The 15912-nt window shown below is 37.7% G+C and overlaps 1 protein-coding gene and 2 pseudogenes across 8 annotated transcripts in view; 1 reads left to right on the top strand and 2 right to left on the bottom strand.

Annotated features, from left to right (window-relative positions):
- NBEAL1 (neurobeachin like 1) overlaps positions 1–15912 on the bottom strand; it is a 192880-nt gene that overhangs the window by 141985 nt on the left and 34983 nt on the right. For all 8 annotated transcript variants that reach the window (XM_047720851.1, XM_047720847.1, XM_047720846.1 and 5 more), the window contains exons 5-7: positions 12321–12402; positions 11640–11767; positions 1025–1107 (exon numbers count right to left, since the gene is read on the bottom strand). In XM_047720851.1, the coding sequence (XP_047576807.1) occupies positions 1025–1107; positions 11640–11767; positions 12321–12402 (293 nt within the window). The remainder of the gene's footprint in view (positions 1–1024; positions 1108–11639; positions 11768–12320; positions 12403–15912) is intronic.
- LOC125094915 (ADP-ribosylation factor-like protein 2-binding protein) lies at positions 74–1012 on the bottom strand (annotated as a pseudogene).
- LOC125094914 (60S ribosomal protein L36-like) lies at positions 6861–7166 on the top strand (annotated as a pseudogene).

Below are 15912 nucleotides of genomic sequence, written 5' to 3'. Positions count from 1 at the left end.
TGTATTCTTCTGTCCCATTAGCTTTAGCCTCCCCCAGTCTAATGGGCTGGCACACCCACAATGATCACACTGCCTAGAGGTGCGCCCTAGGCCTCAGATCTGTCTGGGAAGCTGATAAAGATGAGTTGATAACAAAGTCACCACTAAATCGCTCCATAAACCCAGTCCCCAGACTTCTTTTTCTGCTCTATAGCCCAGAAACATTTCTTTAAAAGCCAGAAATGCTGTAAACATGAACAGCATGTCCAATATGTCACCAGCTACTTCATCTTCGCAGTGCTGGAAAGATGCTGTGCGAGTCACCATGTTAAATCCAGGAATCTGCTCTAGCAGATGTTCTTCAATATACTTTTCTACCGAAGACATATACTCATTACAAACAGGTGGGAGTGCCTGTCTATAAAAATTTCCTTTAATAACTGGAATTCTTCATCCATGATAATAAAATCCAACCACAGCATCAAATTCTGTATCAGAGGTGGAAAAGGACAGTGCAAAGCTCTCTTCCTCTAGGGTGTCCATCACCATCACCCATACACCATCCACCTGTGGGGTGAGTGGGCCTTGTAGCTCCCTATCCTGAATGTGGCCTGGGCCCAGGCTGCACTCAGCTCTACTGAGCCCCAGTTGGCAAAAGGGAGGCCTCATCCATGAGTCCACCACCAGCTCACAGCCCAGCTGGGTAGTGCCTGGGCAGGAGGCCCTGGCCTCAGGCTCCCCGGCAGTGGCCATGCACAAGCTGGGCCCCCACGCTGCTCTTACGTTTATTTCAGTAAAAATTCAGAAGGTCTAGACTACAGTCATTACAATATTAAGCTCTTCTCAAAATAAAAACACTTTCAGAACAATAAATTAGAGGAAGAACAATAATCATAGCAAAGTATGAATCAAGTACTCCAGTGATAGGTTCTTATAATCTTTAGTTAACAAATGCACAAAGGTGAATCAAGTAGAATCAGAATAAGAATATAAAGAATAATCAGAGTAACATCAAAATCAAAGAGAAATTAGGATCGATACTTACGATAAAAGAAAGGGACAAACTCCACTGTGAGAGAAGCTGGTTTATATTTCTGTCTGCTCTTTTCCACAGTACTAAGGATTCGTCTGTCATTAAAAAGAAGTTAATACCAAATTATAACCATGGTGAGTAGAGATGGCATAATTACAGAAACAACTATAAAATAAATTTAACATATTACTTTATATGTATATACTGAACAATACATCTCTAGGATTGAGATAATTTTAAAAACGAAGTCTGGCCTACAATTTAAATGCTCACCAATGAAAGATTTCTTCTTTTGAATCAAAAAAATTCTAAATGCTTAATGGTGAACAAGCAGCCAGGTCAAGTCACCAAACAACTAGAAACAGAAAAAGGAGCTAGGCATTTGAAATTTCCAATCTGTAAAATTAGTTTTTCAGCAGTACTGCTAATTTGACACCTAAGTCTGTAACTTATTATCACAGGGCAAATAAAATTGATCAGAAATCACACCACTTTCTGAAACTTTATCTGAATACAAAGAATCTATTCCACTGCCTTCTTCCATTTTAAATTAATGTAGATCTAGTATGGGCTGGGATTATTTTTTTTTTTAAAGATTTTATTTTTTATTTGACAGAGAGAAAGCAGAGCAAGGATGAGTGGGTCTGGAGGGGAAGGAAGGGCTGAGGAAGAGGGAAAAGCAAGCTCCCTGCTGAGATGCAGGGCTTGATCCCAGAACCCTGAAATCATGACCCGAGCCAAAGGCAGATGCTTAACTGACTGAGCCACCCAGGTGCCCGGGAATTATTTTGGTTTTTAATGACAATTCCAGTAGTTTTGTTGGCTGAAATATTTCGATAGACTTTGGTAAGGCCAACACAAGTTATCATGTGCTTTTACCAAGATCATTCCAATTCAACACAAAATGAGTCTCTTTTAATGAGCATGGTAGTGTGGGGATTGGGAAATAAAAGCTACTGTTAAAATGATACATCTGACTAGCGGACTGCAGAAAATTAAAAAACAAAGAACTCAGACACTTTTTTTATACCCTGAAAAAAACTCTTAATGTTATTAGGTAAACCCAACAAAAAAGGAAAGATTTGAAAAACAGCCACAAAGAACTTCTATATGTCTAAATATGATCTACTGATAAAGCAATAGATTAAGAGGACTTCTTTTTAACAACCATAATTGAGATATTAAAATTATTTTCTTTACTTAAAGCTAGAAAGAAAAGTCCACTGGCGACAGAATAAATCAAATAAGATAGACACAGCTGGCCAATAATGACAGAATAAAGAGTTCTAAAATCCAGATCTAATATTCAGATTCACTAGAAATTGTATTAGATAGCATTTGCTATAATGCTTTCCAAATCTGTGCCTCCTCCCCCCCCCCCGTTTTTTTTTAAGATTTTATTTATTTGACAGAAAGTGTGTGCGCATAAGCATGGAGAGCTGCAGGCAGAGGGAAAACCAGGTTCCCCACTGAGCAGGGAGCCTGATGTGGTACTCGATCCCAGGACCCCAGTGGGATCATGACCTAAGCTGAAGGCATACACTTAACCCAACTGAGCCACCCAGGTGCCCCCAAATCTGTGTCTATTTCCACTGTGAAGAAGGCAGAAGAATTATCATATTTTATATTCATCTTAAATTCAAACATAATATCCTAGAATATTATTGGATCTTTCTATTTAATTAAAACCAGTACCAAGATTTTTCTTATGTCTTTAAGATAATACAAATATTACTAGAGTTTCAAATTAAAAATTCAGTCATGCCGGGGCGCCTGGGTGGCTCAGTGGGTTAAGCCGCTGCCTTCGGCTCAGGTCATGATCCCAGGTCCTGGGTTCGGGCCCCACATCGGGCTTTCTCCTCAGCGGGGAGCCTGCTTCCTCCTCTCTCTCTGCCTGCCTCTCTGCCTACTTGTGATTTCTCTCTGTCAAATAAATAAATAAAATCTTTAAAAAAAAAAAAATTCAGTCATGCCTTTAAAAAAATTACCATGGTAGAAAAATTAATTTTAAAATGACGATTTGGGGGGAGGGGGGTTGGAAGAGGGGGGTGGGATTATGGACATTGGGGAGGGTATATGTTATGGTGAGCGCTGTGAAGTGTGTATACCTGGTGATTCACAGACCTGTACCCCTGGGGATAAAAATACATTATATGTTTATAAAAATTAAAAAAAATTAAAATGATGATTTAGCTTTCAGGTAGGTCTTTCATGAGATTACTTACATTGTTTATATTTGGCACATTTATTATAAGTTATAGTATGAACTAACAGATTGGATATATCCTATCCAAATATCCTGTACTACAAACAATATACATTCTTACTTTAGTAATATGATGAAAATGTACTCCTGCAATTTGTGAATAATGACTTATTCTAAAGGCCCTGTATTAGATGTAACATATGAACATAAATAATTTCGATCATGGGGCACCTGGGTGGCTCAGTCACTTAAGCATCTGCCTTTGGCCCAGGTCATGATCCTGGGGTTCTGGGATCAAGCCCCAGTAGGGCTTCCTGCTGAACAGGGAACCTGCTTCTTCTTTTCCCTCTGCCACTCCCGCTGTGGGTCTCTCTAATAAACAAAATCTTTAAAAAAATGATTTAAAAAAAATTCCTAGGTTCTGGGGTGGCTCAGTTGGTTAAGCATCTGCCTTTGGCGCAGGTCATGATCTTAGAGTCCTGAGATTTAGTCCCACGTCAGGCTCTCTGGGTCAGCAAGGGTCTGCTCCCTCTCCCTGCTTCAGTTCTCTCTTTCTCTCTCTCTCTCTCATAGATAAATAAAGTCTTAAAAAAGTAAAATAAAAAAAAATTTTTAATTACCATTATTGTTGTAGTGAAATTTAATATACTAACATGAATAAAGGGGGTAAAAACCATTATATGTAACACAAACATTGAATCATAAGTAGTTTGTACTACACATTTGCAACACGTTAAGACAGAACAGCTAAAAATGAATTTAGTCTTATTTTTAAATCACAGTGTACTTTCTTGTTAAATTATTATCTGATATTTGGGTCAAGCACGTGGCACCTAGCAGAGACTAACACATACCAATTTCTGAGGGTTGTAAACATGTTTGCATCTTAGTTTTCTAAGCTCGTGTCCCTTGGTCAATTACTTTGTACTTCTTTCTTACGTTGCGATCATGTCTAAGACATAACTACTTCTCTTAAGGTTTTAATCTGGAAATAAATTCAAGCTCTTGCAAAAGTTGCAAGAATAAAAATTGTATAACTTCAAATATATCTCACCCACATTCATCATGAAAATTTTACCCAATCCTTTATTATTTTTTCACCTTTCCCTATTATACAAAGGACACATATTTATATATACATGCATTCACACAAATAGCACTTTCCAGAACATTTAAAGGGAAATTAGTATATTTTGGTATATTACTTCTAAATACTTTAGTGAATACCTGATATGGTCTTACACAATAACAGTATAATTCTAAATTTTAATACATTTAATATTAAAAAAATATTTATCTACCATTTGTAATCCCATTTTGTTAACTGACCCATTAGTATCCTTTGCAGCATTTTCTCCCCCTCTCAGTATAGCTTCCTGTCCAGATATTTCATCTGGCTGTCATGTCTCTTTGCCCTCTATCAATCTGAAACATTTCTACAGCCCTTATGACATTTTTGAAGAATGCTGTCCCACACTCCTTCCTTTTATTCATTAAAATATTCTTTATTTTGGGTTTGCTTGATGTTTCTATATAATTAAATTCAGATTATGCATTCTTGGTGGAATACTATAAAAGCAATGATATGTCCCTCTAAGAGCATCACAGTTGGAGGCACAAATGTCCATCTGCTTGTCACTGATGCTAATTTTGATCATCCAGCCAATGTACTATTCAGTATTATACAAAATAACTACTAATTTTTCCTTTGCAATGAATAAATAATCTGTGGGGAAACATTTTAAAACTATGCAAAAATCATGCTCTTTACCAAAACTTTCCCTAGATTTACCATCCTGATCCACATCTTTCCTATAATTTGTGTAAAATGCAGATTTTCTTTCAACAATCCCTATACATTTACTAACTGGCACTTAGCCTTCTACTATAAGCAAGGATCCTTTCTTTTCCCTTTATCTATCTACCTACTTATCCATCCATCCATCCACCCACCCACCCACCTACCTAGCTATCATCTATCACTGGTATGGACTCATTAATTCCTTTTCCCCCACAATGGTTTATAATTCTTTTTTTTTTTTTTAAGTGAACTCTACACCTAGTGTGGAGCACAAATTCATGACTCCAAGATCAAGAGTTATATGCTCTACTGATTGAGCCAGCTAGGTGGCCCTGTTTATAGTTCTTTATGGCAATTAATTATTTTCATATATACATTGTCCCAGATTTGGCCAGAAGGAGCCCCAGGGCATAACTTAATCTAATTAAATTGTTTTTCTCTTTGGGCAGGTAGCAAGTCCTACTGTACTTACACTGCACAAAGTAGAAACTCAATAAATATATTTTTAAATAAATTCTTGAATGATAAGGCCTTTTCAGGAAAGAATTCTTTCCCTACATATATTTTATTTCCACTTGAGAAAATCTTTCTAAATATGTAAGATGCGACAAACAGAATAAAAATTGAGCTAATAGATTAATCAAATCTATTCCTTAAATCAAATTACATCTGGAGAGATGAAAAAAATCCATATATTTCATCAAATAAGAAATATACTTTTTTTTTTTTTTAAAGATTTATTTGAGAGAGAGCAACAGCACGCTAGCAGAGGGAGGGACAGAGGGAGAAAGAATCCTCAAGCAGACCCCACCATACACTGAGAACAGAGTGCGGGGATGGATCCCAGGACCCTACTACGATCACGACCTGAGGCGAAACCAAGAGTTGGGACACTTAACCAACTAAGCCACCCAGGCGCCCCAAGATATATACTTTTAAATGGCTCTGTATTTGGAATAATGCTAATTTACATTCATTCTAATCTGTTTTAGTAAGCAACAAACATGAATAATACATAAGAAAATACATACATTTCATGTTTCCACTTAACTTTAGAATTAGATCAATATATAAGGTATAAGTTATTGCTATAGCTCCCTTATATAGGTCTCCCATGAGCTATAGATTTTTCCTAATTCCATGATTTATTTGTAGTATGTTTCATTTCCCTATCAAAGTCAAAGAAACCCAAGTCTGAACCCTTGCTATACTGTTTACTTCTGAAGCAGTTCCTACTATTAAGAGCAAAATTTGTTATGCCCTGTAGAGATATGGGGACAGCTTCCAGCCTAATTCCTGGTATGTATATTGGACAAAGTTATGAAATGCCACCACTCATCCGTTACTTTGTTCCTCTTCCTGTTACTTTATATATGCAGGATTCTCTTTCTATACCATAGCATTTAAATATCTTCTTGTTTTCGGTTCTCAAAAGTTGTTTTCTGCTTTCATTTACCAATTTTATTTGTTTTAATTTGTTGTCAGATCCACTTTTTTATATGTTCTCTCATTCCCCCAATTTCAAATTCATTTTGTTCTTATTAAGATTCCTTCAAAAGTTTCTCCTCTGTCATTTTCAGACTGATCTCATGTTCCTCTTTCTGTATATGTCTTGCGGTCTATAAAGAAAAACTGTCATTGTTTCAAAACTTAAAACATTATCTTAGATTTGCCATTACTGACAGATCTAAGGTAGAGGACGGGGAAGTCGCAAGAATGAAAGGAAGAGATATAATTTCCTTAAGAAATCCCTAGCATCAATGTCAAAATAGAGAGAACACTGGCTTCCACCAAGGGAGCCATGAGGAGAAGCCGCTAAGGCTCTCCACTACCTATGGCTAATGGGCCTCAACAAGGGCCACAAGAATGACAAAGAATGTGAGCAAGCTAAGGCACACCAAGTTTGTGTGGGACATGATCCAAGAGGTGTGTGGCTTCACCCCATATGAGCAGTGTGACACGGAGTGCTCAAGATTTCTAAGGGCAAGGGCGCCCTCAAGTTCATCAAGAAAATTGTGGAAACACACATCCGTGCCAAGAGGAAAGAGAAGTTAAGCAATGTGCTGGCAGCAATGGGGAAAGTAGCAGCCAAGAAGGAACCCCTCCTCTCTCTGTATATTATAAGCCTTTCTGGAAAAAAAAAATAGAACACTGATTTTTTGAGAACCATAGTGATAAATGAGTAGAAAGGCTACAAATGGAATACTGTTATGTGCCTCTTTCAATCTTCAGAGTCATGAGCAGTGCTCAAGCAGAGGCAGAAGGTAGTGACAGTGTCATCTGCCAAATATTCCCATGTCTACCCCTTCTAGTCAAAGTAGAACTAACTTCTTGGTTTCACTGTAGTAGATGGGGATGTGGGACTAATTCTGACCAATGAGTTCTGAATGAAAATAGGATGTGTCATGACCAGCCGAGAGCATTAAATTGCTAATGTGAGACATTTCAGAGCTTTTTTTTTTTTTTTTTAATTTTTTTATTTTTTTCAGCATAACAGTATTCATTATTTTTGCACCACACCCAGTGCTCCATGCAATCCATGCCCTCTACAATACCCACCACCTGGTGCCCCCAACCTCCCACCCCCCACCCCTTCAAAATTCTCAGATCGTTTTTCAGAGTCCATAGTCTCTCATGGTTCACCTCCCCTTCCAATTTCCCTCAACTCCCTTCTCCTCTCCATCTCCCCTTGTCCTCCATGCTATTTGTTATGCTCCACAAATAAGTGAAACCATATGATAATTGACTCTCTCTGCTTGACTTATTTCACTCAGCATAATCTCTTCCAGTCCCGTCCATGTTGCTACAAAACTTGGGGATTCATCCTTTCTTTCTTTTTTCTTTTTTTTTTTTTTACAGCTTTATAAACATATATTTTTATCCCCAGGGGTACAGGTCTGCGAATCGCCAAATTTACACACTTCACAACACTCACCATAGCACATACCCTCCCCAATATCCATAACCGCACCCCCTCTCCCAACCCCCTCCCCCCATCAACCCTCAGTTTGTTTTGTGAGATTAAGAGTCACTTATGGTTTGTCTCCCTCCCAATCCCATCTTGTTTCATTTACTCGTCTCCTACCCCCTCGACCCCCCATGTTGCATCTCCTCTCCCTCATATCAGGGAGATCATATGATAGTTGTCTTTCTCCGATTGACTTATTTCGCTAAGCATGATACCCTCTAGTTCCATCCACGTCGTCGCAAATGGCAAGATTTCATTTCTTTTGATGGCTGCATAGTATTCCATTGTGTATATATACCACAGCTTTTTTTTTTCTCAAGTGGTAACTAGCAAAGCCTTAGATGCTTGCTCCTCTGTCAGCTTAGGATCTTGAGGGACTAGGATGACTGAGGGCTTCCTGCCAACGATGGTAGACAGCATGAACAAGAAAGAGACCTTTGTGGGCGCCTGGGTGGCTCAGTGGTTTAAGCCTCTGCCTTCGGCTCAGGTCATGATCTCAGGATCCTGGGATCGAGCCCCACATCAGGCTCTCTGCTCAGCGGGGAGCCTGCTTTCCCCTCTGTCTCTGCCTGCCTCTCTGCCTACTTGTGATCTCTGTCAAATAAATAAATAAAATCTTAAAAAAAAAAAAAAAGAAATAGACCTTTGTTATTCTAACCCTTTATTTGTTATTGCAACATCGTCTGTCTTATCCTGACAGATAAAACATCTTTGTCAAGGAAAATTCAAAGCACTTTCTCTCTGGGAAAAAAGACATATTAAAGCTCAATAGAAAAGAAGTATTCAATACTAAGTAAATTGTAATAGAACTGTTTACTTGACACAAATTTGAGAGTCATGAATTTCCAATAATATAAGTGCACTGTAAGCAAAAGCTAGGTATAGCTTAGGTTGGTATTTTGATATAATAAGTACAAACTATTTTTATCTATTCTTTAAAGCAGGACTCCCGTTAGATAGCACCTTTTAACCCTGGTTCAAATTGCAGTATTTCTTTGAACACAATATTGTTCCTTTGGTGGGGAAGGGGAGAAAAGGAAGCATTCAGAAGTCATTACTTACTTCCCATTAATGAACAGTCAAGAAAATTATTAGGACAATGTGATGGTTAATTTAATGTGTCAGCTTGGGAGGGTGTTTTTGGATGAGATTAACATTTAAATTGGTCAAATACAGGGGCACCTGGCTGGCTCAGTCATTAAGCATCTGCCTTCAGCTTAGGTCATGATCCCGGGATCCTGAGATTGAGCCCCACATCGGGGGGTCCCTGCTCAGCGGGAAGCCTGCTTCTCCCTTTCTTACACCCCTTGCTTATGTTCCCTCTCTCGCTGTCTCTCTGTCAAATAAATAAAATCTTTTTAAAAAAATACAACATTCAAATTGCTCAAATATGGATAAAGGAGATTACCCTATACTAAATGGTTCAGTCAGTCAGTGGAAAGACTGAGCAGAACAAAAAAATTGGCCTCTCTAAGCAAGGGGGAGTTCTCCACCAGACTGTCTTTGGACTTCATCTGCATCATCAGTTCTGCGTCTCCAGCCTGACTACATTTGGACTAGAACTAGAACGTTGGCTTTCTATCTGCCAGCTTTCAGACTGTAACTGTACTTTGGCTTTCCTGGGTCATAAGCCTGAGAGCCCAAATTGCAGATTTGGACTTGTCTGCCTCTAAAATCACATGAAGCAACTGCTTATAATAAAACTCATTTTGTGCGTGTACATGCACGCATGCGCACACAAGCACACGCTCACACCCAAGCACACGCACACACCCCCTACTGGTTCTGTTTCTATGATGAAACCTAATAAAGACAACTTCTTTCAACATATATAGGAAAGACCATGTAAAAATAAGTAGATAGGATTGTTATATTTAATAACTAGAGTATTTGTTCCTATTATATCTACTTTTTTATTTCTTACTTTAACTATAGGATGTGTTATTTCAATAAAATATTACTACACAGAACAAAGTACCACCATATAGTCTACATAAATGTTCTCTCAGTTAATCAATTCTTCACCATTATCTAATGGTGGCAACTCAAAGTGAGGGTATAAGACCCTAATAAGCCTATAAAGACCAAACATTTTAGTAGCGACAAGTTGCAGGAAGTGCATTGGTATAAGTAGGTTGATTAAATTAAAAATGAAAATGGAAAAATTGAAAAAAAGATTTTTCAATCTCAAAAAATATTGAGATTGAAAACATAGCAGATTTGGGAGACCTAAAAAAGAAGCCTGACTGTAGTTAATGATACAACTCTTCCTATTCTGTGTCCACTGGTAATAAAGTTATGAGTTCAAAACTCTTCTCTGTAAGCCTTGAACTGTTATTTATACTACTGTCACTAAGCTGCAAACCCATCATCCTATATTCTATCTGCTTTGTGATGCTGTGACAAGCACTCTGCAAACTATACTTCTCTTTTTCCAGGTACTCCACTGTTGGATTCACCAACAGTGCATACTAAACAGAGACTGGAAGGCTAAGAGTGAAAAAGAAACTGATTTCTTTTTTTTTTTTTTTTTAAGATTTTTATTTATTTATTTGACAGAGAGAGATCACAAGCAGGCAGAGAGGCAGGTAGAGAGAGAGGAGGAAGCAGGCTCCCTGCTGAGCAGAGAGCCCGATGCGGGCCTCGATCCCAGGACCCTGAGATCATGACCTGAGCCGAAGGCAGCGGCTTAACCCACTGAGCCACCCAGGCGCCCAGAAACTGATTTCTTAATCCTTATTTTCTTATCAGCCAACAGTTCTTAACTGTAGCATTCACATCTGGTTCTTTGTCTTCAGGTTATTTTTGGTAATTCCAGCACCAGCCTACTCACGGCTGCTCAGTGATACCCGCACAGCTAAGCAATGCTCTTTCAACAGAGGGCTGAGACCCAACTGTAGGAGCTCTTCTTCAAACTTATAGTTTCAGATAACTCCAGTTTCTTCCTTTTGTCCCATACCCCCAGGGAAGTAGCTGCTTCCTGAAGTCACTATCTCTGTATTACATCAGTATCCCTACTTGCTTTTTGAGTCCTCTAATACCTATTTAACAATTTCCTTCTATTATATCTTATAAAATACCTGGTATGATTTCCGTTTTCCTGACCAGACCCTAGTGGACACAAGCTCCACAATTAAGAGACAAAATACTGTTAAAATCATTTTCATCCCATGAAATGAGCTTTAAAAAAAGAGAACTTTCCTTGAAAAATATGTACACTCTACCTGATGTTACTGTGCTTTGAAATTTTCCTATTACATTATTAGAATTCCAAAACAAGAGTTTACAGGAAATTTCATTACTTCTAACATGGTTCTATATCTCAGAGATAAAGACAGGGTCTTATACACACCTTGCATACTTCTTTCACAGAGAATAAGACCTGCATTGAAGAATTACATATATTTATGACATTCAGGTTTTGTTTTTTTTTTTAAGAGTTTATTTATTTTGACAGATCACAAGTAGGCAGAGAGGCAGGCAGGGGTGTGGGGGGAAGCAGGTTCCCCGCTGAGCAAAGAGCCCGATGTGGGGCGCGATCCCAGGACCCTGAGATCATGACCTGAGCTGAAGGCAGAGGCCTAACCCACTGGGCCACCCAGGGGTCCCCACATTCAGGTTTTAAGTGAACATTATGATTTATAAGACATACCCTGAAATTCTATGCCTCCAATTCCGATATGGATCGTATAAACTCTCACAAAATGCCAATGCATGGATTACAAATTCTTCAATAGATGTCTGATCTGCCAATTCCTTCTCTTTTTTTTTGCTTTTTAACTGGGAGTAAAGTTAAAAAAAATTATAGTTAGAAATATTAAACTGCATAACATACCTACATCATTTAAAGACAACATGTTTTATTAATTATCTAATAAATCATTTTTATTCAAATAAACCTAAGTTCCAATGGAGTTTAAAGCGCCAGTTAATCATATGGACTGGACTGGACATAATCCTTCAAATTTTAAATATGGCCTAGGAAGAGTTTTGAATGGGTAGCAAAACAGAATATGTTTTAAATAAGAGGGATATTTGATGATAAATAACATATAATATATATAATATACATAAATTGACAAATTATGTCATTGTAAAAAGCCATTTATAAAACACTTTCATTTTTAATTAAAATAAATTAATAATTACTTTTCTTAGATAATATGTTTAAGATTTCTGAAATATATAGTACCTAATGGAAATTTTAATTCATTTCTTGATTACCTCCTCTAAAAACTTTTAACTTTATGATAATATTTTACGATAATATTTTAAAAAGTAAAACCTAGTTACTCTCAGTAAAGCAACAAAAGGAATATATTAAGTCACCTACCTGCTGAATATAGAGTGTTGTCATAGTAATGACATGATTAATATATGAGCAAGTCCCAATTTCTTCCACATTAGATAAATTTCTGTGAGGAAAAAAGGAATATTTATTATATGAATAATGCCAAAAATGTATGTTCATCTATTCAGGATGAATTTTGAAAATACATGCTGGTAAAGGAAATATAAATGACATTTATTAAAACTTAAAATCAATATATTACATAACTGTTTTTCCACTAAGAATGTGAAACACACCTCAAGCACCATTTAGCTACTCTAAACAGAATGCTTAAGAAGTACATGCTGATTAGCAATTATTTATTATAGAAAAAGTAAAAAATATCACAAAGTAGAAACAAAAGAGAAACAAAAATCAGAAATATTCTCACAACCCAAATATTCACAACTATTTACATTCTGGATTATTTCTTTTCAGGTTTGTTTTATTTTTGTATGCAGATTCTTAGTTCGGTTTTATACATATTATTGCCATTATAGCATATGTATAGTTTCATAATTTTCATTGTGCTCTTTGAAATTACAGTTCCCTTATCTAGACATATTTCTCAATATCAAAGGCCTTGATAGAAAAGCCAGCATCTGTACATACATTCGCCATGCGAGCGTAGTATATATCTTGTTTAAAGCAGTGAGTGGTTCAATAAGTGATGTTTAATTACAATGTGGTTGTGGTCCTCATTTTTACCTCATTTTTACAAGACAAGATAGGACACATAATGCTAGCATTTCGTGCATCTAACATCACCAATCTTTTTCTTAGCATAATAAAACAGTCTATTAATTCTCACTTCTGAGACACTGTGACACTGAAAAAAACTATTTATCTAAAATACAGCAGAGGTCCATTTAGGATGACATGGATGGAACTAGAGGGTGTTATGCTAAGCGAAATAAGTCAATCAGAGAAAGACAATTAACATATGATCTCACTCATATGTGTAATTTAAGAAACAAAACAGAGGATCATAGGGGAAGGGAGGGGAAAAACAAGATGAAATCAGTGAGGGAGACAAACCTTAAGAGACTCTTTTTTTTTTTTTTAAGATTTTATTTATCTATTTGACAGAGATCACAAGTAGGCAGAGAGGCAGACAGAGAGAGGAGGGGAAAGCAGACTCCCTGCTGAGCAAAGAGCCCAATGTGGGGCTCGATCCCAGGACCGTGGGATCATGACCCGAGCCGAAGGCAGAGGCTTTAACCCACTGAGCCACTGAGCCACCCAGGCGCCCCCCCTTAAGAGACTCTTAATCAGAAGAAACAAACTGAGGTTGATGGAGGAGATGCGTGGGGGATGGGGTAACTGGGTGATGGTCATTAAAGGAGGGTACGTGATGTAAAGAGCACTGGGTGTTATGTAAGACTGATGAATCACTGAACTCTACCTCTGAAACTAATAATACACTATGTATTAACTGAATTTAAATTAAAAAACAAAATAAAATACAAAAGATGTTAAAAACCCAAAAAACAACAGAAATAACAGACCTGTACCCCTGAAACAAATAATATATTATATGTTAATTATTTTTTTAAGATTCTATTTATTCATTTGACAGAGAAATAGAAAGAGACCGCAAGAAGGCAGAGCCACCAGCAGAGGAAGAGGGAGAAGCAGGCTCCCTGCTAAGCAGGGAGCCCGATGTGGGGCTTGATCCCAGGATTCTGGGATCATGACCCGAGCTGAAGGCAGCCGCTTAACCGAATGAGCCACCCAGGCGCCCCTATATGTTAATTTAAAAATTTTAAAAATATATATAAAAAGTAAATGAATAAATTTGACTAGTTTAACAAAAAAAGGATTAACAGTTTTTAATATAAGAAGTCAGACTGGCATGACTTCTTTGGGAAAAGAAAAAGTACAGGACAGGTAAAATTCAAAGACCCTATGGAGGAGTCTAGGAAGATGGCAGAAAAGGAAGCACCAGGAATCTGTCTCCATACCTAGAAAACAACTGTGCTGGATAAAACTTATTCTGGAACTCTGAAGTCTGCTGAATGCTGGAAACTTCCAGGGGAAGATATGGGACAGTAAACTGCAGTTAATGTTCATTAATTTTGGTAAATTTCAGCTATTTTAGCACAGTAACAACCATTCATGTGGTAGGCAGCTCTGCACATCTTCCCAGAACCTCCTGCTAACAAGTTAAAGGAACCAGGGTGGGCAAAAGGACCTTGTCCTTCAAATATCAGGGATCTGTGCTCTGATCACTGACTGCTGCTGCTGATCACAGAAATGTAGACAAAGAGATGGGCAGCCACTGTTAGTGCACCTTGTCCCACTGTTGGGAGCCCCTTGCTCTCTGGCTGAAGTAACTTTAAGGGAACTTAAAGAGTCGTGGATGAAATACCTCAACATAATAAAAAGCCATACATAAAAATTCTACAGCAGACATCATACTCTACGGTAAAAGACTGAAAGCTTTTCCTCCGCTGCTATTCAACATAGTACTAGAAGTCCTAGCCTCAGCAATCAGACAACCAAAAGCAATTAAAGGCATCCAAATCAGCAAAGAAGAAGTCAAACTATCACTTTTGGCAGATGATATGATACTTTATGTGGAAAAGCCAAGACTCCACTCCAAATCTGCTAGAACTTATACAGGAATTCAGTAAAGTATCAGGATATAAAATCAATGCGCAGAAATCGATTGAATTTCTATACACCAACAAGACAGAAGAAAGAGAAATTAAGGAATCATGGGGCGCCTGGGTGGCTCAGTGGGTTAAGCCGCTGCCTTCGGCTCAGGTCATGATCTCGGAGTCCTGGGATCGAGCCCCGCATGGGGCTCTCTGCTCGGCAGGGAGCCTGCTTCCTCCTCTCTCTCTGCCTGCCTCTCTGCCTGCTTGTGATCTCTCTGTCAAATAAATAAATAAAATCTTTAAAAAAAAAAAAGAAATTAAGGAATCAATCCCATTTACAACTGCACCCAAAACCATAAGATATTTAGGAATAAACCTAACCAAAGAGGCAGAGAATCTGTACTCAGAAAACTATAAAATACTCATGAAAGAAATTGAGAAAGACATAAGGAAATGGAAAAATGTTCCATGCTCATGGATTGGAAGAACAAATACTGTGAAAATGTCTATGCTGCCTAGAGCAATCTACACATTTAATGCAATCTCTATCAAAATACCAGGAACTTTCTTCAAAGAAATGGAACAAATAAGCCTTAAATTTGTATGGAACCAGAAAAGACCCCAAATAGCCATAACAATGTTAAAAAAGAAAGCCAAAGTTGGTGGCATCAGAATTCCAGACTTCAAGCTCTATTACAAAGCTGTCATCATCAAGACAGTCTGGTACTGGCACAAAAACAGACATAGATCAATAGAACAGAACAGAGAACCCACAAATGGACCCTCAACTCTATGGTCAACTAATCTTCAACAAAGCAGGTAAGAATGCCCAATGGAAAAAAGACAGTCTCTTCAACAAATGGTGTTGGGAAAATTGGACAGCCACATGCAGAAAAATGAAACTGGACCATTTGCTTATACCACACATGAAAATAAGACTCAAAATGGATGAAGGACCTCAATGTGAGAAAGGAATCCATCAAAATCCTTGA

The sequence above is a fragment of the Lutra lutra genome, chromosome 3 (genome assembly GCF_902655055.1).
Source record: "Lutra lutra chromosome 3, mLutLut1.2, whole genome shotgun sequence".
Lineage (NCBI taxonomy): Eukaryota > Metazoa > Chordata > Mammalia > Carnivora > Mustelidae > Lutra > Lutra lutra.
Note: the sequence above shows the minus strand (reverse complement) of the source record. Positions and strands in the feature narration are given on the sequence as shown.